The sequence below is a fragment of the Callionymus lyra genome, chromosome 13, assembly GCF_982586985.1.
Source record: "Callionymus lyra chromosome 13, fCalLyr1.hap1.1, whole genome shotgun sequence".
Classification (NCBI taxonomy): Eukaryota; Metazoa; Chordata; class Actinopteri; order Syngnathiformes; family Callionymidae; genus Callionymus; species Callionymus lyra.
Genome location: NC_141830.1, coordinates 2,471,195 through 2,495,205, shown reverse-complemented (window position 1 = coordinate 2,495,205; position 24,011 = coordinate 2,471,195). Strand labels below are relative to the sequence as shown.

At 41.7% G+C, this 24,011-nt stretch overlaps 1 protein-coding gene across 1 annotated transcript; it reads right to left on the bottom strand.

The window, feature by feature from the left end:
• Positions 1–24,011, bottom strand: rab32a (RAB32a, member RAS oncogene family). Its single transcript, XM_087805067.1, has 3 exons — positions 23,729–24,011; positions 2,753–3,030; positions 1–584 (listed from the first exon to the last, which is right to left on the bottom strand). Exons 1-3 carry the CDS (start codon positions 23,940–23,942, stop codon positions 435–437), a joined length of 642 nt encoding a protein of 213 aa, XP_087661193.1. The 5' UTR covers positions 23,943–24,011; the 3' UTR covers positions 1–434.

The window sequence follows — 24,011 nt, the reverse complement described above, 5'->3', positions numbered from 1 at the left end:
TATTATTGAACCATAAAGTTGGATTTAATTTGTGTTTCGAATTTGATTCACAATAAAATCTTCTCTGAAAGACACAAGTGAAGGTTATTTGTTCGACACACACTTGAAAAAACATCCACAAAAGGACCAGATGGAGATAAAAAACCATCACCTCACTCTCCACAGAACCTGGTCTGAAGGTCTTCAACGAATCTCACATTTATTATTTCAAGTTTTTATTTGTTTTTACAGATGTTGTCAAAAAGTTCTTCTCAAAAAAAAAAAGAGCTTCATATTCTCCACAAGTGAAGCTCAGTATGTACAAGAAGGTCACATCTTCATCCACACGTGACCTTGAGGTCACATGATCTGTGTAGTGACTGAAGAACATCAGAGGATCCACAGGGGCGTGAAGGAGCTTCTGAACCTTCTCTTCAGGTGGACGCCATCCATCGTTAGCAGCAGCCGGGTTTGCTCTCCGCCGCCACCGGCTCCTGGTCCAGCTTGATCCGCTCGCCGTTGCTCTCCTCGTACGGCAGACCTTTGTCGTTGGCCAGGATGCTCTCCACCAGGAAGTGGGCCGCCTCGTCCACGTTGATGTTGTCCTGGTGAGACAAAGGTCCTCATGAAACGTCATAAAAATTCTGGTTCTTACTTTCAGATCTATTCATGGTCAGACCTTTCCATCAGTGATCTGATCCAGACTTACACCCCAGCTCGGGCTCTGAGGTCTGTGGATCAGAATCTACTGATGGTTCCTGAACTTCAGGACCAGAGGAGAGAAATCCTTCCAGACTGTTGCTCCTAAGCTTTGGAACCATCTCTGTGTTTGATGATCTACTGACTCCTTCAAGAAACATCTCTGTGTTTGATGATCTACTGACTCCTTCAATAAACATCTGTGTTTGATGATCTACTGACTCCTTCAAGAAACATCTGTGTTTTATGATCTACTGACTCCTTTAAGAAACATCTGTGTTTGATGATCTACTGACTCCTTTAAGAAACATCTGTGTTCGATGATCTACTGACTCCTTCAAGAAACATCTGTGTTTGATGATCTACTGACTCCTTCAAGAAACATCTGTGTTCGATGATCTACTGACTCCTTCAAGAAACATCTGTGTTCGATGATCTACTGACTCCTTCAAGAAACATCTGTGTTTGATGATCTACTGACTCCTTCAAGAAACATCTGTGTTTGATGATCTACTGACTCCTTCAAGAAACATCTGTGTTTGATGATCTACTGACTCCTTCAAGAAACATCTGTGTTTGATGATCTACTGACTCCTTCAAGAAACATCTGTGTTTGATGATCTACTGACTCCTTCAAGAAACATCTGTGTTTGATGATCTACTGACTCCTTCAAGAAACATCTGTGTTTGATGATCTACTGACTCCTTCAAGAAACATCTGTGTTTGATGATCTACTGACTCCTTCAAGAAACATCTGTGTTTGATGATCTACTGACTCCTTCAAGAAACATCTGTGTTTGATGATCTACTGACTCCTTCAAGAAACATCAGTGTTTGATGATCTACTGACTCCTTCAAGAAACATGTGTGTTTGATGATCTACTGACTCCTTCAAGAAACATCTGTGTTTGATGATCTACTGACTCCTTCAAGAAACATCTGTGTTTGATGATCTACTGACTCCTTCAAGAAACATCTGTGTTTGATGATCTACTGACTCCTTCAAGAAACATCTGTGTTTGATGATCTACTGACTCCTTCAAGAAACATCTGTGTTTGATGATCTACTGACTCCTTTAAGAAACATCTGTGTTTGATGATCTACTGACTCCTTCAAGAAACATCTGTGTTTGATGATCTACTGACTCCTTCAAGAAACATCTGTGTTTGATGATCTACTGACTCCTTCAAGAAACATCTGTGTTTGATGATCTACTGACTCCTTCAATAAACATCTGTGTTTGATGATCTACTGACTCCTTCAAGAAACATCTGTGTTTTATGATCTACTGACTCCTTTAAGAAACATCTGTGTTTGATGATCTACTGACTCCTTTAAGAAACATCTGTGTTCGATGATCTACTGACTCCTTCAAGAAACATCTGTGTTTGATGATCTACTGACTCCTTCAAGAAACATCTGTGTTCGATGATCTACTGACTCCTTCAAGAAACATCTGTGTTTGATGATCTACTGACTCCTTCAAGAAACATCTGTGTTTGATGATCTACTGACTCCTTCAAGAAACATCTGTGTTTGATGATCTACTGACTCCTTCAAGAAACATCTGTGTTTGATGATCTACTGACTCCTTCAAGAAACATCAGTGTTTGATGATCTACTGACTCCTTCAAGAAACATGTGTGTTTGATGATCTACTGACTCCTTCAAGAAACATCTGTGTTTGATGATCTACTGACTCCTTCAAGAAACATGTGTTTGATGATCTACTGACTCCTTCAAGAAACATGTGTGTTTGATGATCTACTGACTCCTTCAAGAAACATGTGTGTTTGATGATCTACTGACTCCTTCAAGAAACATCTGTGTTTGATGATCTACTGACTCCTTCAAGAAACATCTGTGTTTGATGATCTACTGACTCCTTCAAGAAACATCTGTGTTTGATGATCTACTGACTCCTTCAAGAAACATCTGTGTTTGATGAACAAATGTGCTTGTGGTATCCCTTGTGTTGACCCTGGGTCAAGGCCACTGCATGTGTGTCTACTCGTGATGGGTCGGTGAAGCTTCATGAAGAGATGATTCAAGTGTCTTCTATCTCCTCGTACCTTGGCCGACGTCTCGAACCAGCCCAGGAATCCGGTCTCTTTGCAGAAGTTGTCCATGAGCGCCGTGTTGTTGGTGCCGTCCTGCTTCTGGTCGCACTTGTTGGCCAGCAGCACCGAGGGGATGGGGTTCCCGTTGGCCAGCTTGACCTTGGTGTCCAGGTCGTGCTTCCACTTGGACACGGCTTCGAAGGTGGAGCCTCGGGTCACGTCGAACACCACGAACGCACCGACCGCCTCCTTGTAGTAGACCCGGGTCATGTTCCCGAAGCGCTCCTGACCTGCCGGGACCGAGAGGAGAGTGTGTTATAAAACATCATCCGTTGAGAGTTTTTTTCTACTTCAATATAAAACATGTTTTTTATTTCCCTTGGTTTCTATTCCCTGTCATACGTTACTTCACTTCCTTACTTTCTTTTGGTTCCTTTTTCTTTTCTGCTCAACATGTCTTTTTTTGTAGTGTGAACAAAATCATTTGTTGCGACATGAAGAATCTATTTGTTCAGGTTTAAGACGAGTATTATTGTGAGTATCGTGTCGGTATCTACTCGTGATGGGTCGGTGATGTGTCGATGAAGCTTCATGAAACAGTGTCATTATCTTCAGAGTCCACTAGATGGTAGTGATGTGTTGATGAAGCTTCATGAAACAGTGTCATTATCTTCAGAGTCCACTAGATGGTAGTGATGTGTTGATGAAGCTTCATGAAACAGTGTCATTATCTTCAGAGTCCACTAGATGGTAGTGATGTGTTGATGAAGCTTCATGAAACAGTGTCATTATCTTCAGAGTCCACTAGATGGTAGTGTTGGTTAATGAAACTTCATGAAACAGTGTCATTATCTTCAGAGTCCACTAGATGGTAGTGATATGTTGATGAAGCTTCATGAAACAGTGTCATGTTGTTCAGAGTCCACTAGATGGTAGTGATGTGTCGATGAAGCTTCATGAAACAGTGTCATTATCTTCAGAGTCCACTAGATGGTAGTGATGTGTTGATGAAGCTTCATGAAACAGTGTCATTATCTTCAGAGTCCACTAGATGGTAGTGATGTGTCGATGAAGCTTCATGAAACAGTGTCATTATCTTCAGAGTCCTCTAGATGGTAGTGATGTGTTCATGAAGCTTCATGAAACAGTGTCATTATCTTCAGAGTCCACTAGATGGTAGTGATGTGTCGATGGAGCTTCATGAAACAGTGTCATTATCTTCAGAGTCCACTAGATGGTAGTGATGTGTTGATGAAGCTTCATGAAACAGTGTCATTATCTTCGGAGTCCACTAGATGGTAGTGATGTGTTGATGAAGCTTCATGAAACAGTGTCATTATCTTCAGAGTCCACTAGATGGTAGTGATGTGTTGATGAAGCTTCATGAAACAGTGTCATGTTGTTCAGAGTCCACTAGATGGTAGTGATGTGTTGATGAAGCTTCATGAAACAGTGTCATTATCTTCAGAGTCCACTAGATGGTAGTAATGTGTTGATGGAGCTTCATGAAACAGTGTCATTATCTTCAGAGTCCACTAGATGGTAGTGATGTGTTGATGAAGCTTCATGAAACAGTGTCATTATCTTCAGAGTCCACTAGATGGTAGTGATGTGTTAATGAAACTTCATGAAACAGTGTCATTATCTTCAGAGTCCACTAGATGGTAGTGATGTGTTGATGGAGCTTCATGAAACAGTGTCATTATCTTCAGAGTCCACTAGATGGTAGTGATGTGTTGATGAAGCTTCATGAAACAGTGTCATTATCTTCAGAGTCCACTAGATGGTAGTGATGTGTTGATGAAGCTTTATGAAACAGTGTCATGTTGTTCAGAGTCCACTAGATGGTAGTGATGTGTCGATGAAGCTTCATGAAACAGTGTCATTATCTTCAGAGTCCACTAGATGGTAGTGATGTGTTGATGAAGCTTCATGAAACAGTGTCATTATCTTCAGAGTCCACTAGATGGTAGTGATGTGTTGATGAAGCTTCATGAAACAGTGTCATTATTTTCAGAGTCCACTAGATGGTAGTGAAGTGTCGATGAAGCTTCATGAAACAGTGTCATTATCTTCAGAGTCCACTAGATGGTAGTGATGTGTCGATGAAGCTTTATGAAACAGTGTCATGTTGTTCAGAGTCCACTAGATGGTAGTGATGTTTATAAAGTGTAAGTTACACATAGAAGATGTAAAAATAAATATAATTCTGTTCATCAGATTCAAACCATTAAAAAATATGAAATAATAAACATTAATTCTGTTTGTTTAGGTAATTTTCATACATGTTTCCCTCAAACTAATGAAGGACTTCTTTATGGGCAGTTGAAATAATTAGTAATCATTTAAAAAACAGTCTATGAAAGTAAATCATTTCATTAAATCATTAAACCACGTTATAAACGACATTTAAACGTCACGTGTTGACGGTTCACAAAAGTAGCTCCGGGTCTGAGTCACTGGTTTCATTGAGGAACTCTCGGTGTTTCACTTCTTAAACAAGCTGCTGTGACGCCGAGTGTCAGCGAGACACTGAACGCACCACGGAGCCCACAGGCCTGACGCTAATGGCTCATAATTGAGGCTCTAATTATAGCCGACGCCACCTCAGGTGAATCCACCGGGGACACGACACAGTGGAGGAGATGGAGACGGAAATAATCTGGAGGCTCATCAGTCAAACGTGGCGTGGACGGAAGGATGGAGGGATGGAGGGACGGAGGGATGGAAGGACAGAGGGACGGAAGGACGGAGGGATGGAGGGACGGAGGGATGGAAGGACGGAGGGATGGAAGGACGGAGGGACGGAGGGACGGAGGGATTGAAGGATGGAAGGACTGAGGGATTGAAGGACGGAGGGATGGAGGGACGGAGGGATGGAAGGACGGAGGGATGGAAGGACGGAGGGATTGAAGGGCGGAAGGATGGAGGGACGGAGGGATGGAAGGACGGAGGGATGGAGGGACGGAGGGATTGAAGGACGGAGGGATGGAAGGACGGAGGGATGGAGGGACGGAGGGACGGAGGGATGGAGGGACGGAGGGATTGAAGGACGGAGGGATGGAGGGATGGAGGGACGGAGGGATGGAAGGACGGAGGGATGGAGGGACGGAGGGATTGAAGGACGGAGGGATGGAGGGACGGAGGGATGGAAGGACGGAGGGATGGAGGGATGGCGGGACGGAGGGATGGAAGGACGGAGGGATTGAAGGACGGAGGGATGGAGGGACTGAGGGATGGAAGGACAGAGGGACTGAGTGATGGAAGGACAGAGGGACTGAGGGATGGAAGGACAGAGGGACTGAGTGATGGAAGGACAGAGGGACTGAGTGATGGAAGGACAGAGGGACTGAGGGATGGAAGGACAGAGGGACTGAGTGATGGAAGGACAGAGGGACTGAGGGATGGAAGGACAGAGGGACTGAGGGATGGAAGGACAGAGGGACTGAGGGATGGAAGGACAGAGGGACTGAGGGATGGAAGGACGGAGGGATTGAAGGACGGAGGGATGGAGGGACGGAGGGATTGAAGGACAGAGGGATGGAAGGACGGAGGGACTGAAGGACGGAGGGATGGAAGGACTGAGGGATGGAAGGACGGAAGGACTGAAGGACGGAGGGACTGAGGGACTGAAGGACGGAGGGACTGAGGGATGGAAGGACGGAGGGACTGAGGGATGGAAAGACTGAGGGATGGAAGGACTGAGGGATGGAAGGACTGAGGGACTGAGGGATGGAAGGACGGAGGGACTGAGGGATGGAAGGACTGAGGGATGGAAGGACGGAGGGACTGAAGGACGGAGAGACTGAGGGATGGAAGGACGGAGGGGCTGAGGGACGGAGGGATGGAAGAACGGAGGGACAGAGGGACTGAGGGACGGAGGGATGGAGGGATGGAAGGACTGAGGGACAGAAGGACGGAGGGGCTGAGGGACTGAGGGACGGAGGGATGGAAGGACTGAGGGACAGAAGGACGGAGGGGCTGAGGGATGGAGGGACTGAGGGACGGAAGGACGGAGGGGCTGAGGGACGGAGGGATGGAAGGACGGAGGGACTGAGGGACGGAGGGATGGAGGGACAGAAGAACGGAAGGACGGAGGGGCTGAGGGACTGAGGGACGGAAGGACGGAGGGACTGAGGGACGGAGGGACTGAGGGACTGAGGGACGGAAGGACGGAGGGACTGAGAGACTGAGGGACGGAGGGATGGAAGGACGGAGGGACTGAGGGACGGAGGGACGGAGGGACGGCACCACAATGTCTCCATTTTGTGCTTCTGCTTGACGGCCCCTTAAATCCCTTCCCTGTAAATTCTTCATAAGCAGAGAAAAAGTTTGAAAATATCCAGTTTCAGTAAATTAAGCTCCAGAGATTTTAAAGTTAAGTCACTGCTCACTGTGTTCAAACGAAAGAAGAAAAGAATGAAAGAAGGAAAGAATGAAAGAAGGAAAGAAGGAAAGAATAAAAGAAGGAAAGAAGGAAAGAAGGAAAGAAGGAAAGAATGAAAGAAGGAAAGAATGAAAGAATGAAATAAGGAAAGAAGGAAAGAATGAAATAAGGAAAGAAGGAAAGAATGAAAGAAGGAAAGAAGGAAAGAATAAAAGAAGGAAAGAAGGAAAGAATGAAAGAAGGAAAGAAGGAAAGAATGAAAGAAGGAATGAAGGAAATAATGAAAGAAGGAAAGGAGGAACGAAGGAAAGAAGGAAAGAAGGAAAGAAGGAAAGAATGAAAGAATGAAAGAAGGAAAGAATGAAAGAAGGTAAGAATGAAAGAATGAAAGAAGGAAAGAATGAAAGAAGGAAAGAAGGAAAGAAGGAAAGAATGAAAGAATGAAAGGAGTAAAGAAGGAAAGAAGGAAAGAATGAAAGAATGAAAGGAGTAAAGAAGGAAAGAAGGAAAGAATGAAAGAATGAAAGGAGTAAAGAAGGAAAGAATGAAAGGAGTAAAGAAGGCAAGAATGAAAGGAGTAAAGAAGGAAAGAAGGAAAGAAGAAAAGAATTAAAGAAGGTAAGAATGAAAGAAGGAAAGAATGAAAGGAGTAAAGAAGGAAAGAATGAAATAATGAAAGAAGGAAAGAAGGAAAGAAGGAAAGAAGGAAAGAAGGAAAGAAGGAAAGAAGGAAAGGAGTAAAGAAGGAAAGGTCTTCACGTCGATACCGACACAGTCTCATCGAGCCTTCAAGACACACCTGGATGGATGAGGACCGAACGAGCATTTGATCGATCACCGTGTGTGTGTGTGTGTGTGTGTGTGTGTGTGTGTGTGTGTGTGTGTGTGTGTGAGTGTGTGTGTGTGTGTGTGTGTGTGTTGTGTGTTCCCGGGAGCACGAGACACACACACACACACACACACACACGAGAAGATCCCTCGACACTTGACCTTTAGCAGGACACATGTGACTCCAGGATCGGAAAACAACAACTACAGACACAACACAAGTTCGACACAAGACAAGAGTTGTGTCGGTCTGTCGTTTTTACTGCTGACATTATTTTCCACGTACTGTATAATAAGATGAACAACATGTCCTTGATTTTCTGGAACTCCTGTTCTCAGTATTATCTTGATCTTTAAAGTATATACTTTATTGAGTATTGTTTTGATTGTTTAAGCGCCTTGTGACCCTGGTCTGACTTCTTTTCATACTAAAGAAAAACTTCCATCAGACGTTGAGGAACATTTCGCTCAAGAAGAACGGCTAAGCCGGCGCGCACGGCATTCTGGGTAGTCACCGAACTACAGATGAAAGCACTTTCTGTGTGAAATACAGTCTCATCGTTATCTAGCCTCGGCGACCGTTATCTCCGCCGCCGCCGGTTGCCATGGAAACTGTCCACGCCGGAGACGATAAAAAGCGAGCGTCGACTCGTCCGCCTGGCAGCGTATAATGAAGACAACAAGGTCATTACGGTGATGATGATGATGATGAGGCTCATGATCGGAACATTCCAGCAGAACATGCTTAGCTTCTGATGCTAATGCGCTTAACGGCACATTCCAGGTGCTTTTGTTCAAAAGGACAACCTTAGTGTTGGAGGCAACATGGCAGTAATGATGCAGCTAAATGAACACAGTTGTGTAGCTAAATGAACACAGTTGTGTAGCTACATGAACACAGTTGTGTAGCTACATGAACACAGTTGTGTAGCTAAATGAACACAGTTGTGTAGCTAAATGAACACAGTTGTGAAGCTAAATGAACACAGTTGTGTAGCCACATGAACACAGTTGTGTAGCTACATGAACACAGTTGTGAAGCCACATGAACCGATTGTGTAGCTACATGAACACAGTTGTGTAGCCACATGAACCAATTGTGTAGCTACATGAACACAGTTGTGTAGCTACACGAACAACAGTTGTGTAGGCACATGAACACAGTTGTGTAGCCACATGAACACAGTTGTGTAGCCACATGAACACAGTTGTGTAGCTAAATGAACACAGTTGTGTAGCTACATGAACACAGTTGTGTAGCTACATGAACACAGTTGTGTAGCCACATGAACCAATTGTGTAGCTACATGAACACAGTTGTGTAGCTACATGAACAACAGTTGTGTAGTTGTGTAGCCACATGAACACAGTTGTGTAGCTAAATTAACACAGTTGTGTAGCCACATGAACACAGTTGTGTAGCCACATGAACACAGTTGTGTAGCCACATGAACACAGTTGTGTAGCCACATGAACACAGTTGTGTAGCTACATGAACAACAGTTGTGTAGCCACATGAACACAGTTGTGTAGCTACATGAACACAGTTGTGTAGCCACATAACCACAGTTGTGAAGCTACATGAACACAGTTGTGAAGCCACATGAACCGATTGTGTAGCTACATGAACACAGTTGTGTAGCCACATGAACCAATTGTGTAGCTACATGAACACAGTTGTGTAGCTACACAAACAACAGTTGTGTAGGCACATGAACACAGTTGTGTAGCCACATGAACACAGTTGTGTAGCCACATGAACACAGTTGTGAAGCCACATGAACACAGTTGTGTAGCTACATTACCACAGTTGTGTAGCTACATGAACAGTTGTGTAGCCACATGAACACAGTTGTGTAGCTAAATGAACACAGTTGTGAAGCCACATGAACACAGTTGTGTAGCTAAATGAACACAGTTGTGAAGCCACATGAACAACAGTTGTGAAGCTAAATGAACACAGTTGTGTAGCTACATGAACACAGTTGTGGAGCTAAATGAACACAGTTGTGTAGCTACATGAACAACAGTTGTGTAGCTAAATGAACACAGTTGTGAAGCTACATTACCACAGTTGTGTAGCTAAATTAACACAGTTGTGTAGCCACATGAACACAGTTGAGTAGCCACATGAACACAGTTGTGTAGCTAAATGAACACAGTTGTGGAGCTAAATGAACACAGTTGTGTAGCCACATGAACACAGTTGTGTAGCTAAATGAACACAGTTGTGGAGCTAAATGAACACAGTTGTGTAGCCACATGAACACAGTTGTGGAGCTACATGAACACAGTTGTGTAGCTAAATGAACACAGTTGTGTAGCCGCATGAACACAGTTGTGTAGCTAAATGAACACAGTTGTGTAGCCACATGAACAACAGTTGTGTAGTTAAATGAACACAGTTGTGTAGCCACATGAACACAGTTGTGTAGCTACATTACCACAGTTGTGTAGCTACATGAACAGTTGTGTAGCCACATGAACACAGTTGTGTAGCTAAATGAACACAGTTGTGAAGCCACATGAACACAGTTGTGTAGCTAAATGAACACAGTTGTGAAGCCACATGAACAACAGTTGTGTAGCTAAATGAACACAGTTGTGAAGCCACATGAACAACAGTTGTGTAGCCACATGAACACAGTTGTGGAGCTAAATGAACACAGTTGTGTAGCCACATGAACACAGTTGTGTAGCTAAATGAACACAGTTGTGTAGCTAAATGAACACAGTTGTGAAGCCGCATGAACACAGTTGTGTAGCTACATGAACAACAGGTGTGTAGCTACATGAACACAGTTGTGTAGCTAAATGAACACAGTTGTGTAGCCACAAGAACACAGTTGTGTAGCCACATGAACACAGTTGTGTAGCTACATTAACACAGTTGTGTAGCTACATGAACACAGTTGTGTAGCTAAATGAACACAGTTGTGAAGCCACATGAACAACAGTTGTGTAGCTAAATGAACACAGTTGTGTAGCTAAATGAACACAGTTGTGTAGCTAAATGAACACAGTTGTGAAGCCACATGAACACAGTTGTGTAGCCACATGAACACAGTTGTGTAGCTAAATGAACACAGTTGTGTAGCCACATGAACACAGTTGTGTAGCTACATGAACACAGTTGTGTAGCTACATGAACACAGTTGTGTAGCCACATGAACACAGTTGTGTAGCTAAATTAACACAGTTGTGTAGCCACATGAACACAGTTGTGTAGCCACATGAACACAGTTGTGTAGCTACATTACCACAGTTGTGTAGCTACATGAACAACAGTTGTGTAGCCACATGAACACAGTTGTGTAGCCACATGAACACAGTTGTGTAGCCACATGAACACAGTTGTGTAGCTAAATGAACACAGTTGTGTAGCCACATGAACACAGTTGTGTAGCCACATGAACACAGTTGTGTAGGCACATGAACAACAGTTGTGTAGCTACATGAACACAGTTGTGTAGCTACATGAACAACAGTTGTGTAGCCACATGAACACAGTTGTGTAGCCCCATGAACACAGTTGTGTAGCCACATGAACACAGTTGTGTAGCCACATGAACACAGTTGTGTAGCCACATGAACACAGTTGTGTAGGCACATGAACACAGTTGTGTAGGCACATGAACAACAGTTGTGTAGCTACATGAACACAGTTGTGTAGCTACATGAACAACAGTTGTGTAGCCACATGAACACAGTTGTGTAGCCACATGAACACAGTTGTGTAGCTACATTACCACAGTTGTGTAGCTACATGAACAGTTGTGTAGCCACATGAACACAGTTGTGTAGCCACATGAACACAGTTGTGTAGCCACATGAACACAGTTGTGTAGCCACATGAGGTAGTGATGTGTTGATGAAGCTTCATGAAACAGTGTCAAACACGTCTCCCTTATCTTATCTTGTTCTCGGGGTCCGTGACGAACACTCGGCGAGTTTCATCTGCTCGTCTGTGTTTGTGTTTATTTACATGAACACAGTTGTGTAGCCACATGAACACAGTTGTGTAGCTACATTACCACAGTTGTGTAGCTACATGAACAGTTGTGTAGCCACATGAACACAGTTGTGTAGCTACATTACCACAGTTTTGTAGCTACATGAACAACAGTTGTGTAGCTACATGAACAACAGTTGTGTAGCTACATGAACACAGTTGTGTAGCTACATGAACAACAGTTGTGTAGCCACATGAACACAGTTGTGTAGCCACATGAACACAGTTGTGTAGCCACATGAACACAGTTGTGTAGCCACATGAACACACATGAATACAGTTGTGTAGCCACATGAACACAGTTGTGTAGCCACATGAACACAATTGTGTAGCCACATGAACACAGTTGTGTAGCCACATGAACACACATGAATACAGTTGTGTAGCTACATGAACACAGTTGTGTAGCTACATGAACAACAGTTGTGTAGCCACATGAACACAGTTGTGTAGCCACATGAACACACATGAATACAGTTGTGTAGCCACATGAACACAGTTGTGTAGCCACATGAACACAATTGTGTAGCCACATGAACACAGTTGTGTAGCCACATGAACACACATGAACACAGTTGTGTAGCTACATGAACAACAGTTGTGTAGCCACATGAACACAGTTGTGTAGCCACATGAACACACATGAATACAGTTGTGTAGCCACATGAACACAGTTGTGTAGCCACATGAACACAGTTGTGTAGCCACATGAACACAGTTGTGTAGCCACATGAGGTAGTGATGTGTTGATGAAGCTTCATGAAACAGTGTCAAACACGTCTCCCTTATCTTATCTTGTTCTCGGGGTCCGTGACGAACACTCGGCTGCTCGTCTGTGTTTGTGTTTATTTACCCTCACAGGTCCGTGGACGGAGTGGCGTCCGGCTGTGGCGAGCAGACGGTCAGGCCCGGCGCTCAGTCGCTCAGACGGTACCGAGCCGGCGCCGCTCGCAGCCATGGATTATAAACAGCAGCCGCGGAACCGTCGGCCGAGCTGTCGCTTCTCATGACGACGCTTTGATTGACGAGCGCGTCGACCGGCAGCAATAATAAGAGCGTCTTCTTTTAGACGACGACAACAACAACACAAGTGTCATCGGACCACGAAGAAACTAAAACCTTAAGTTACTGTGTCTGCGTTTCCCTCAGCAATGACAGTGTAGGCCCTGTTGGCGGCGACAGCAAACGCACAAGCGTGAGCACTTCGCACAGTAACACAACCTAACATCGCAAGAATAGGTTTGGACTCCGAGGCTCAGCCGTTGGATCGAGTTGACGACAAACTGATGAGACGTTTATTTGACGAGGCTGCAGGACAGAAGATTCATGGTCGTGATGCCAGTGTTTAAGATAAGACAGAGTCAAAGTAAGATAAGAGAACACTTAGAAGTGTAATCAGTTGATGGTCAGTCTGGTGTTGATTCAACTGACCCTTGAGGACCGGATTGTAGTGATGTGTCGATGAAGCTTCATGAAACAGTGTCATTATCTTCAGAGTCCACTAGATGGTAGTGATGTGTCGATGAAGCTTCATGAAACAGTGTCATTATCTTCAGAGTCCACTAGATGGTAGTGATGTGTCGATGAAGCTTCATGAAACAATGTCATTATCTTCAGAGTTCACTAGATGGTAGTGATGTGTCGATGAAGCTTCATGAAACAGTGTCATTATCTTCAGAGTCCACTAGATGGTAGTGATGTGTCGATGAAGCGTCATGAAACAGTGTCATTATCTTTAAGAGTCCACTAGATGGTAGTGATGTGTCGGTGAAGCTTCATGAAACAGTGTCATTATCTTCACAGTCCACTAGATGGTAGTGATGTGTTGATGAAGCTTCATGAAACAGTGTCATTATCTTCAGAGTCCACTAGATGGTAGTGATGTGTCGGTGAAGCTTAATGAAACAGTGTCATTATCTTCACAGTCCACTAGATGGTAGTGATGTGTCGATGAAGCTTCATGAAACAGTGTCATTATCTTCAGAGTCCACTAGATGGTAGTGATGTGTTGGTGAAGCTTCATGAAACAGTGTCATTATCTTCAGAGTCCACTAGATGGTAGTGATGTGTCGATGAAGCTTCATGAAACAGTGTCATTATCTTCAGAGTCCACTAGATGGTAGTGATGTGTTGATGAAGCTTCATGAAACAGTGTCATTATCTTCAGAGTCCACTAGATGGTAGTGATGTGTCGATGAAGCTTCATGAAACAGTGTCATTATCTTCAGAGTCCACTAGATGGTAGTGATGTGTTGATGAAGCTTCATGAAACAGTGTCATTATCTTCAGGGTCCACTAGATGGTAGTGATGTGTCGATGAAGCTTCATGAAACAGTGTCATTATCTTCAGAGTCCACTAGATGGTAGTGATGTGTCGATGAAGCTTCATGAAACAGTGTCATTATCTTCAGAGTCCACTAGATGGTAGTGATGTGTCGATGAAGCTTCATGAAACAGTGTCATTATCTTCAGAGTCCACTAGATGGTAGTGATGTGTCGATGAAGCTTCATGAAACAGTGTCATTATCTTCACAGTCCACTAGATGGTAGTGATGTGTCGATGAAGCTTCATGAAACAGTGTCATTATCTTCAGAGTCCACTAGATGGTAGTGATGTGTCGATGAAGTCCCCTGGCTCAGGATACGTCCCCCCACCTGAGTCAGGGTCCGTCCCCCCACTTGAGTCAGGGTCCGCCCCCCCACCTGAGCCAGGATCCAACCCCCCACCTGAGTCAGGGTCCAACCCCCCACCTGATCCAGGATCCGTCCCCCCACCTGAGTCAGGGTCAGTCCCCTGGCTCAGGATACGTCCCCCCACCTGAGTCAGGGTCCGCCCCCCCACCTGAGTCAGGGTCCGTTCCCCCATCTGAGTCAGGGTCCGTTCCCCCACCTGAGTCAAGATCTGTCCCCCAACCGGAGTCAGGATCCGTCCCCCCACCCGAGTCAAGGTCTGCCCCCCCACTTGAGTCAGGGTCCGTCCCCCCACCTGAGCCAGGATCCGGCCCCCCACCTGAGTCAGGGTCCGTCCCCCTACCTGAGTCAGGGTCTGTCCCCTGGCTCAGGGTCCGTCCCCCCACCTGAGTCAGGCTACGTCCCCCCACCTGAGGCTAGATCTGTCCCCCAACCTGAGTCAAGGTCTGCCCCCCCACTTGAGTCAGGGTCCGTCCCCTGGCTCAGGGTCCGTCCCCCCACCTGAGCCAGGATCCGGCCCCCCACCTGAGTCAGGGTCCGTCCCCCTACCTGAGTCAGGGTCTGTCCCCTGGCTCAGGGTCCGTCCCCCCACCTGAGTCATGCTCCGTCCCCCCACCTGAGGCTAGATCTGTCCCCCCACCTGAGTCAGGGTCCATCCCCCCACCTGAGTCAGGATCCGTCCCCCCACCTGAAGGAGAGTCAACCTCTCTGAGGTGAACCCAATAGACGTGTCAAGTATTAGTTCTTCTGCCTCCGTCTCTCATGGAGTCACTAGTGAAGCTACAATGACCTTCAACTAGTAACTAGTTAGTACTAGTAGCCGCTGCAGACCAGTGATCTAGTCCTGGTTCCTCAGTGAACAACATCAAAAGATCTCAACTAGTTTCAATGTCACTAAAGAACAAAGTACAAACATGTTAAATTAATCTTTTGTATAAACAACGTTGACAGAATAATCGTTCGACACATGTTTACAAGGAACTCACCTGCTCAGGTGTTGTTACATGAACTCACCTGCTCAGGTGTTGTTACATGAACTCACCTGCTCAGGTGTTGTTACATGAACTCACCTGCTCAGGTGTTGTTACATGAACTCACCTGCTCAGGTGTTGTTACATGAACTCACCTGCTCAGGTGTTGTTACATGAACTCACCTGCTCAGGTGTTGTTACATGAACTCACCTGCTCAGGTGTTGTTACATGAACTCACCTGCTCAGGTGTTGTTACATGAACTCACCTGCTCAGGTGTTGTTACATGAACTCACCTGCTCAGGTGTTGTTACGTGAACTCACCTGCTCAGGTGTTGTTACGTGAACTCACCTGCTCAGGTGTTGTTACGTGAAATCACCTGCTCAGGTGTTGTTACGTGAACTCACCTGCTCAGGTGTTGTTACGTGAACTCACCTGCTCAGGTGTTGTTACGTGAACTCACCTGCTCAGGTGTTGTTACGTGAACTCACCTGCTCAGGTGTTGTTACGTGAAATCACCTGCTCAGGTGTTGTTACGTGAACTCACCTGCTCAGGTGTTGTTACGTGAACTCACCTGCTCAGGTGTTGTTACATGAACTCACCTGCTCAGGTGTTGTTACATGAACTCACCTGCTCAGGTGTTGTTACATGAACTCACCTGCTCAGGTGTTGTTACATGAACTCACCTGCTCAGGTGTTGTTACATGAAATCACCTGCTCAGGTGTTGTTACATGAACTCACCTGCTCAGGTGTTGTTACATGAAATCACCTGCTAAATTAACACAGTTGTGTAGCTACATGAACACAGTTGTGTAGCTAAATTAACACAGTTGTGTAGCTACATGAACACAGTTGTGTAGCTACATGAACAACACATTTGTGTAGCTAAATTAACACAGTTGTGTAGCTACATGAACAACAGTTGTGTAGTTACATGAACACAGTTGTGTAGCTACATGAACACAGTTGTGTAGCTACATTACCACAGTTGTGTAGCTACATGAACAACAGTTGTGTAGTTACATGAACACAGTTGTGTAGCCACATGAACACAGTTGTGTAGCCACATGAACAACAGTTGTGGAGCTACATGAACACAGTTGTGTAGCTAAATTAACACAGTTGTGTAGCTACATGAACACAGTTGTGTAGCTACATGAACACAGTTGTGTAGCTAAATTAACACAGTTGTGTAGCTACATGAACACAGTTGTGTAGCTACATGAACACAGTTGTGTAGCTAAATTAACACAGTTGTGTAGCTACATGAACAACAGTTGTGTAGCTACATGAACACAGTTGTGTAGCTACATGAACACAGTTGTGTAGCTACATGAACACAGTTGTGTAGCTACATGAAAAACAGTTGTGTAGCTACATTAACAACAGTTGTGTAGCTACATGAACACAGTTGTGTAGCTACATAAATACAGTTGTGTAGCTACATGAACAACAGTTGTGTAGCTAAATTAACACAGTTGTGTAGCTACATGAACACAGTTGTGTAGCTACATGAACAACAGTTGTGTAGCTACATGGACAACAGTTGTGTAGCTACATGAACAACAGTTGTGTAGCTACATGAACACAGTTGTGTAGCTACATGAACACAGTTGTGTAGCCACATGAACAACAGTTGTGTAGCTACATTAACACAGTTGTGTAGCTAAATTAACACAGTTGTGTAGCTACATGAACACAGTTGTGTAGCTACATGAACACAGTTGTGTAGCCACATGAACAACAGTTGTGTAGCCACATGAACACAGTTGTGTAGCTACATGAAAAACAGTTGTGTAGCTACATTAACAACAGTTGTGTAGCTACATGAACACAGTTGTGTAGCTACATGAATACAGTTGTGTAGCTAAATTAACACAGTTGTGTAGCTACATGAACAAAGTTGTGTAGCTACATGAACAACAGTTGTGTAGCTAAATTAACACAGTTGTGTAGCTACATGAACACAGTTGTGTAGCTACATGAACAACAGTTGTGTAGCTACATGAACAACAGTTGTGTAGCTACATGAACAACAGTTGTGTAGCTACATGAACACAGTTGTGTAGCTACATGAACACAGTTGTGTAGCCACATGAACAACAGTTGTGTAGCTACATGAACACAGTTGTGTAGCCACATGAACACAGTTGTGTAGCTAAATTAACACAGTTGTGTAGCTACATGAACACAGTTGTGTAGCTACATGAACACAGTTGTGTAGCTACATGAACACAGTTGTGTAGCTACATGAAAAACAGTTGTGTAGCTACATTAACAACAGTTGTGTAGCTACATGAACACAGTTGTGTAGCTACATAAATACAGTTGTGTAGCTACATGAACAACAGTTGTGTAGCTAAATTAACACAGTTGTGTAGCTACATGAACACAGTTGTGTAGCTACATGAACAACAGTTGTGTAGCTACATGGACAACAGTTGTGTAGCTACATGAACAACAGTTGTGTAGCTACATGAACACAGTTGTGTAGCTACATGAACACAGTTGTGTAGCCACATGAACAACAGTTGTGTAGCTACATTAACACAGTTGTGTAGCTAAATTAACACAGTTGTGTAGCTACATGAACACAGTTGTGTAGCTACATGAACACAGTTGTGTAGCCACATGAACAACAGTTGTGTAGCCACATGAACACAGTTGTGTAGCTACATGAAAAACAGTTGTGTAGCTACATTAACAACAGTTGTGTAGCTACATGAACACAGTTGTGTAGCTACATGAATACAGTTGTGTAGCTAAATTAACACAGTTGTGTAGCTACATGAACAAAGTTGTGTAGCTACATGAACAACAGTTGTGTAGCTAAATTAACACAGTTGTGTAGCTACATGAACACAGTTGTGTAGCTACATGAACAACAGTTGTGTAGCTACATGAACAACAGTTGTGTAGCTACATGAACAACAGTTGTGTAGCTACATGAACACAGTTGTGTAGCTACATGAACACAGTTGTGTAGCCACATGAACAACAGTTGTGTAGCTACATGAACACAGTTGTGTAGCCACATGAACACAGTTGTGTAGCCACATGAACACAGTTGTGTAGCCACATGAACACAGTTGTGTAGCCACATGAACACAGTTGTGTAGCCACATGAACACAGTTGTGTTGCTACATGAACACAGTTGTGTAGCCACATGAACACAGTTGTGTAGCTAAATTAACACAGTTGTGTAGCCACATGAACACAGTTGTGTAGCTACATGAACAACAGTTGTGTAGCTACATGAACAACAGTTGTGTAGCTACATGAACAACAGTTGTGTAGCCACATGAACACAGTTGCGTAGCTACATTAACAACAGTTGTGTAGCTACATGAACACAGTTGTGTAGCCACATGAACACAGTTGTGTAGCCACATGAACACAGTTGTGTAGCTACATGAACAACAGTTGTGTAGCTACATGAACACAGTTGTGTAGCTACATGAACAACAGTTGTGTAGCTACATGAACAACAGTTGTGTAGCTACATGAACACAGTTGTGTAGCCACATGAACACAGTTGTGTAGCCACATGAACAACAGTTGTGTAGCTACATGAACACAGTTGTGTAGCTACATGAACACAGTTGTGTAGCTACATGAACACAGTTGTGTAGCTACATGAACAACAGTTGTGTAGCTACATGAACACAGTTGTGTAGCCACATGAACACAGTTGTGTAGCCACAGGAACACAGTTGTGTAGCTAAATTAACACAGTTGTGTAGCTACATGAACACAGTTGTGTAGCTAAATTATCACAGTTGTGTAGCCACATGAACACAGTTGTGTAGCCATATGAACACAGTTGTGTAGCTACATGAACACAGTTGTGTAGCCATATGAACACAGTTGTGTAGCTACATGAACAACAGTTGTGTAGCTACATGAACACAGTTGTGTAGCCACATGAACACAGTTGTGTAGCTACATGAACACAGTTGTGTAGCCACATGAACACAGTTGTGTAGCTACATGAACACAGTTGTGTAGCTACATGAACACAGTTGTTTAGCTACATGAACAACAGTTGTGTAGCCACATGAACACAGTTGTGTAGCTACATGAACACAGTTGTGTAGCTACATGAACAACAGTTGTGTAGCTACATGAACTCAGTTGTGTAGCTACATGAACACAGTTGTGTAGCTAAATTAACACAGTTGTGTAGCCACATGAACAACAGTTGTGTAGCTACATGAACACAGTTGTGTAGCCACATGAACACAGTTGTGTAGCTACATGAACACAGTTGTGTAGCCACATGAACACAGTTGTGTAGCCACATGAACACAGTTGTGTAGCCACATGAACACAGTTGTGTAGCCACATGAACACAGTTGTGTAGCTACATGAACACAGTTGTGTAGCCACATGAACACAGTTGTGTAGCCACATGAACACAGTTGTGTAGCCACATGAACAACAGTTGTGTAGCTACATGAACACAGTTGTGTAGCTACATGAACACAGTTGTGTAGCCACATGAACACAGTTGTGTAGCCACATGAACACAGTTGTGTAGCCACATGAACACAGTTGTGTAGCCATATGAACACAGTTGTGTAGCTACATGAACACAGTTGTGTAGTTACATGAACACAGTTGTGTAGCTACATGAACAACAGTTGTGTAGCTACATGAACAACAGTTGTGTAGTTACATGAACACAGTTGTGTAGCCACATGAACACAGTTGTGTAGCTACATGAACAACAGTTGTGTAGTTACATGAACACAGTTGTGTAGCTACATGAACAACAGTTGTGTAGCCACATGAACAACAGTTGTGTAGCTACATGAACAACAGTTGTGTAGTTACATGAACACAGTTGTGTAGCCACATGAACACAGTTGTGTAGCCACATGAACACAGTTGTGTAGCCACATGAACACAGTTGTGTAGTTACATGAACACAGTTGTGTAGCCACATGAACACAGTTGTGTAGCCACATGAATAAAGTGTCTCATTTAAAACTGATCCTGGAACAACAACGTGACCTACATTCCAACAACAATTACACACAGACGTGATCATGAAGCGGAAAAGACACGAACAACCGGTATTTTCTGACAGACTTTTCTCACGGAAAGTCCACAAACTTTACTACATAAAAACTACACAACCAACTACACAACGACTGAATCGATCCTGGACGATGTTTTTGTTCCTTCACCATCTTGAGTCGAAGCCAAACACACAACTTACACAACCTCACAGCCGCCTGTGAAACGCACAACAAAGAGCGTCACCTGACGATGACTCACACACTTGAGATGATTTCACTTGTGTTTGTTTTTTACGTCACTATATTGTAGTTAATGTGAAGTTCATAAAAGTGTATAAGTTTATGAAAGTTCATAAAAGTGTATAAGTTTATGAAAGTTCATAAAAGTGTATAAGTTTATGAAAGTTCATAAAAGTGTATAAGTTTTAAAAAGTTCATAAAAGTGTATAAGTTTATGAAAGTTCATAAAAGTGTATAAGTTTATGAAAGTTCATAAAAGTGTATAAGTTTTAAAAAGTTCATAAAAGTGTATAAGTTTATGAAAGTTCATAAAAGTGTATAAGTTTATGAAAGTTCATAAAAGTGTATAAGTTTATGAAAGTTCATAAAAGTGTATAAGTTTTAAAAAGTTCATAAAAGTGTATAAGTTTATGAAAGTTCATAAAAGTGTATAAGTTTATGAAAGTTCATAAAAGTGTATAAGTTTTAAAAAGTTCATAAAAGTGTATAAGTTTATAAAAGTTCATAAAAGTGTATAAGTTTATGAAAGTTCATAAAAGTGTATAAGTTTTAAAAAGTTCATAAAAGTGTATAAGTTTATAAAAGTTCATAAAAGTGTATAAGTTTATGAAAGTTCATAAAAGTGTATACGTTTTAAAAAGTTCATAAAAGTGTATACGTTTTAAAAAGTTCATAAAAGTGTATAAGTTTATGAAAGTTCATAAAAGTGTATAAGTTTATGAAAGTTCATAAAAGTGTATAAGTTTTAAAAAGTTCATAAAAGTGTATAAGTTTATGAAAGTTCATAAAAGTGTATAAGTTTATGAAAGTTCATAAAAGTGTATAAGTTTTAAAAAGTTCATAAAAGTGTATAAGTTTATAAAAGTTCATAAAAGTGTATAAGTTTATGAAAGTTCATAAAAGTGTATAAGTTTTAAAAAGTTCATAAAAGTGTATAAGTTTATAAAAGTTCATAAAAGTGTATAAGTTTATGAAAGTTCATAAAAGTGTATACGTTTTAAAAAGTTCATAAAAGTGTATACGTTTTAAAAAGTTCATAAAAGTGTATAAGTTTATGAAAGTTCATAAAAGTGTATAAGTTTATGAAAGTTCATAAAAGTGTATAAGTTTTAAAAAGTTCATAAAAGTGTATACGTTTTAAAAAGTTCATAAAAGTGTATACGTTTTAAAAAGTTCATAAAAGTGTATAAGTTTATGAAAGTTCATAAAAGTGTATACGTTTATGAAAGTTCATAAAAGTGTATAAGTTTATGAAAGTTCATAAAAGTGTATACGTTTTAAAAAGTTCATAAAAGTGTATAAGTTTTAAAAAGTTCATAAAAGTGTATAAGTTTATAAAAGTTTATAAAAGTGTATAAGTTTATGAAAGTTCATAAAAGTGTATAAGTTTTAAAAAGTTCATAAAAGTGTATAAGTTTATGAAAGTTTAAAAAGTGTATAAGTTTTAAAAAAGTTCATTAAAGTGTATAAGTTTATAAAAGTTTAAAAAGTGTATAAGTTTTAAAAAGTTCATAAAAGTGTATAAGTTTATGAAAGTTTAAAAAGTGTATAAGTTTTAAAAAGTTCATAAAAGTGTATAAGTTTATAAAAGTTTAAAAAGTGTATACGTTTTAAAAAGTTCATAAAAGTGTATAAGTTTATGAAAGTTTAAAAAGCGTATTAGTTTTAAAAAGTTCATAAAAGTGTATAAGTTTATAAAAGTTTTAAAAAGTGTATACGTTTTAAAAAGTTCATAAAAGTGTATAAGTTTATAAAAGTTAAAAAAGTGTATACGTTTTAAAAAGTTCATAAAAGTGTATTAGTTTATAAAAGTTTAAAAAGTGTATAAGTTTTAAAAAGTTCATAAAAGTGTATAAGTTTATGAAAGTTTAAAAAGTGTATAAGTTTATAAAAGTTTAAAAAGTGTATAAGTTTATGAAAGTTCATAAAAGTGTATAAGTTTATGAAAGTTTAAAAAGTGTATAAGTTTATAAAAGTTCATAAAAGTGTATAAGTTTATGAAAGTTTAAAAAGTGTATAAGTTTATAAAAGTTTAAAAAGTGTATACGTTTTAAAAAGTTCATAAAAGTGTATAAGTTTATAAAAGTTTTAAAAAGTGTATACGTTTTAAAAAGTTCATAAAAGTGTATAAGTTTATGAAAGTTTAAAAAGTGTATAAGTTTTAAAAAGTTCATTAAAGTGTATAAGTTTATAAAAGTTTAAAGAGTGTATAAGTTTTAAAAGTTTAAAAAGTGTATAAGTTTTAAAAAGTTCATAAAAGTGTACAAGTTTATAAAAGTTTAAAAAGTGTATACGTTTTAAAAAGTTCATAAAAGTGTATAAGTTTATAAAAGTTTTAAAAAAGTTAAGTAAAGTTTAAAAAAAGTTAAGTAAAGTTTAAAAAAGTTTAGTAAAGTTTAAAAAAGTTAAGTAAAGTTTAGTAAAGTTTAAAAAAGAGGTGAAACGAAAAGACAAACGTGAAAATAATGATCCAAACATGAAAACATTAATATTACATTATTATAAGTGACACGAGGAAGTATTTCTTGTTCGAATACTTTCAAATATATCCAGTAAATTAAATACATAAAATAAAACATCTTCACTGACTGTCATGAGTTAAGGACCACACCAGGCCCTGGGCTGAGTTCTATGAGGACTACTGTCAAATGAAGGTAACACAATTACCCCCCACACACACAAGAGCCATTGTTCCCCCACAATGCACCGTAGCTACTGAGTACGAGAGGCTACGGAGAGGTTCCAAACTTCATCACCGCTTTTAAGCAGGACTCGGTTCTTCTCGCTGTGAAAGTGAAAGCGTGTGACGTCACGCAGGTGCGAAGTGCTCACCTGCGATGTCCCAGAGCTGCAGGCGCACCAGGGTCTTGCTGTCCCAGTTGAGGACCTTGAGCGCGAAGTCCACGCCGATGGTGGCGCGGTAGTGCTGCGAGAAGAGCTGGTGCACGTAGCGCTTGATGAGGCTCGTCTTCCCGACGCCCAGCTCGCCGATCACCAGCACCTTGAACAGGAACTCCTTGCACTCGGACACCGAACCCCCGGCCATGACGAGGAACCTTCAGCGAGGCCTGATGAAGGAGGTCTGGACTCACTGCTGGACCTACAATCTTCCATC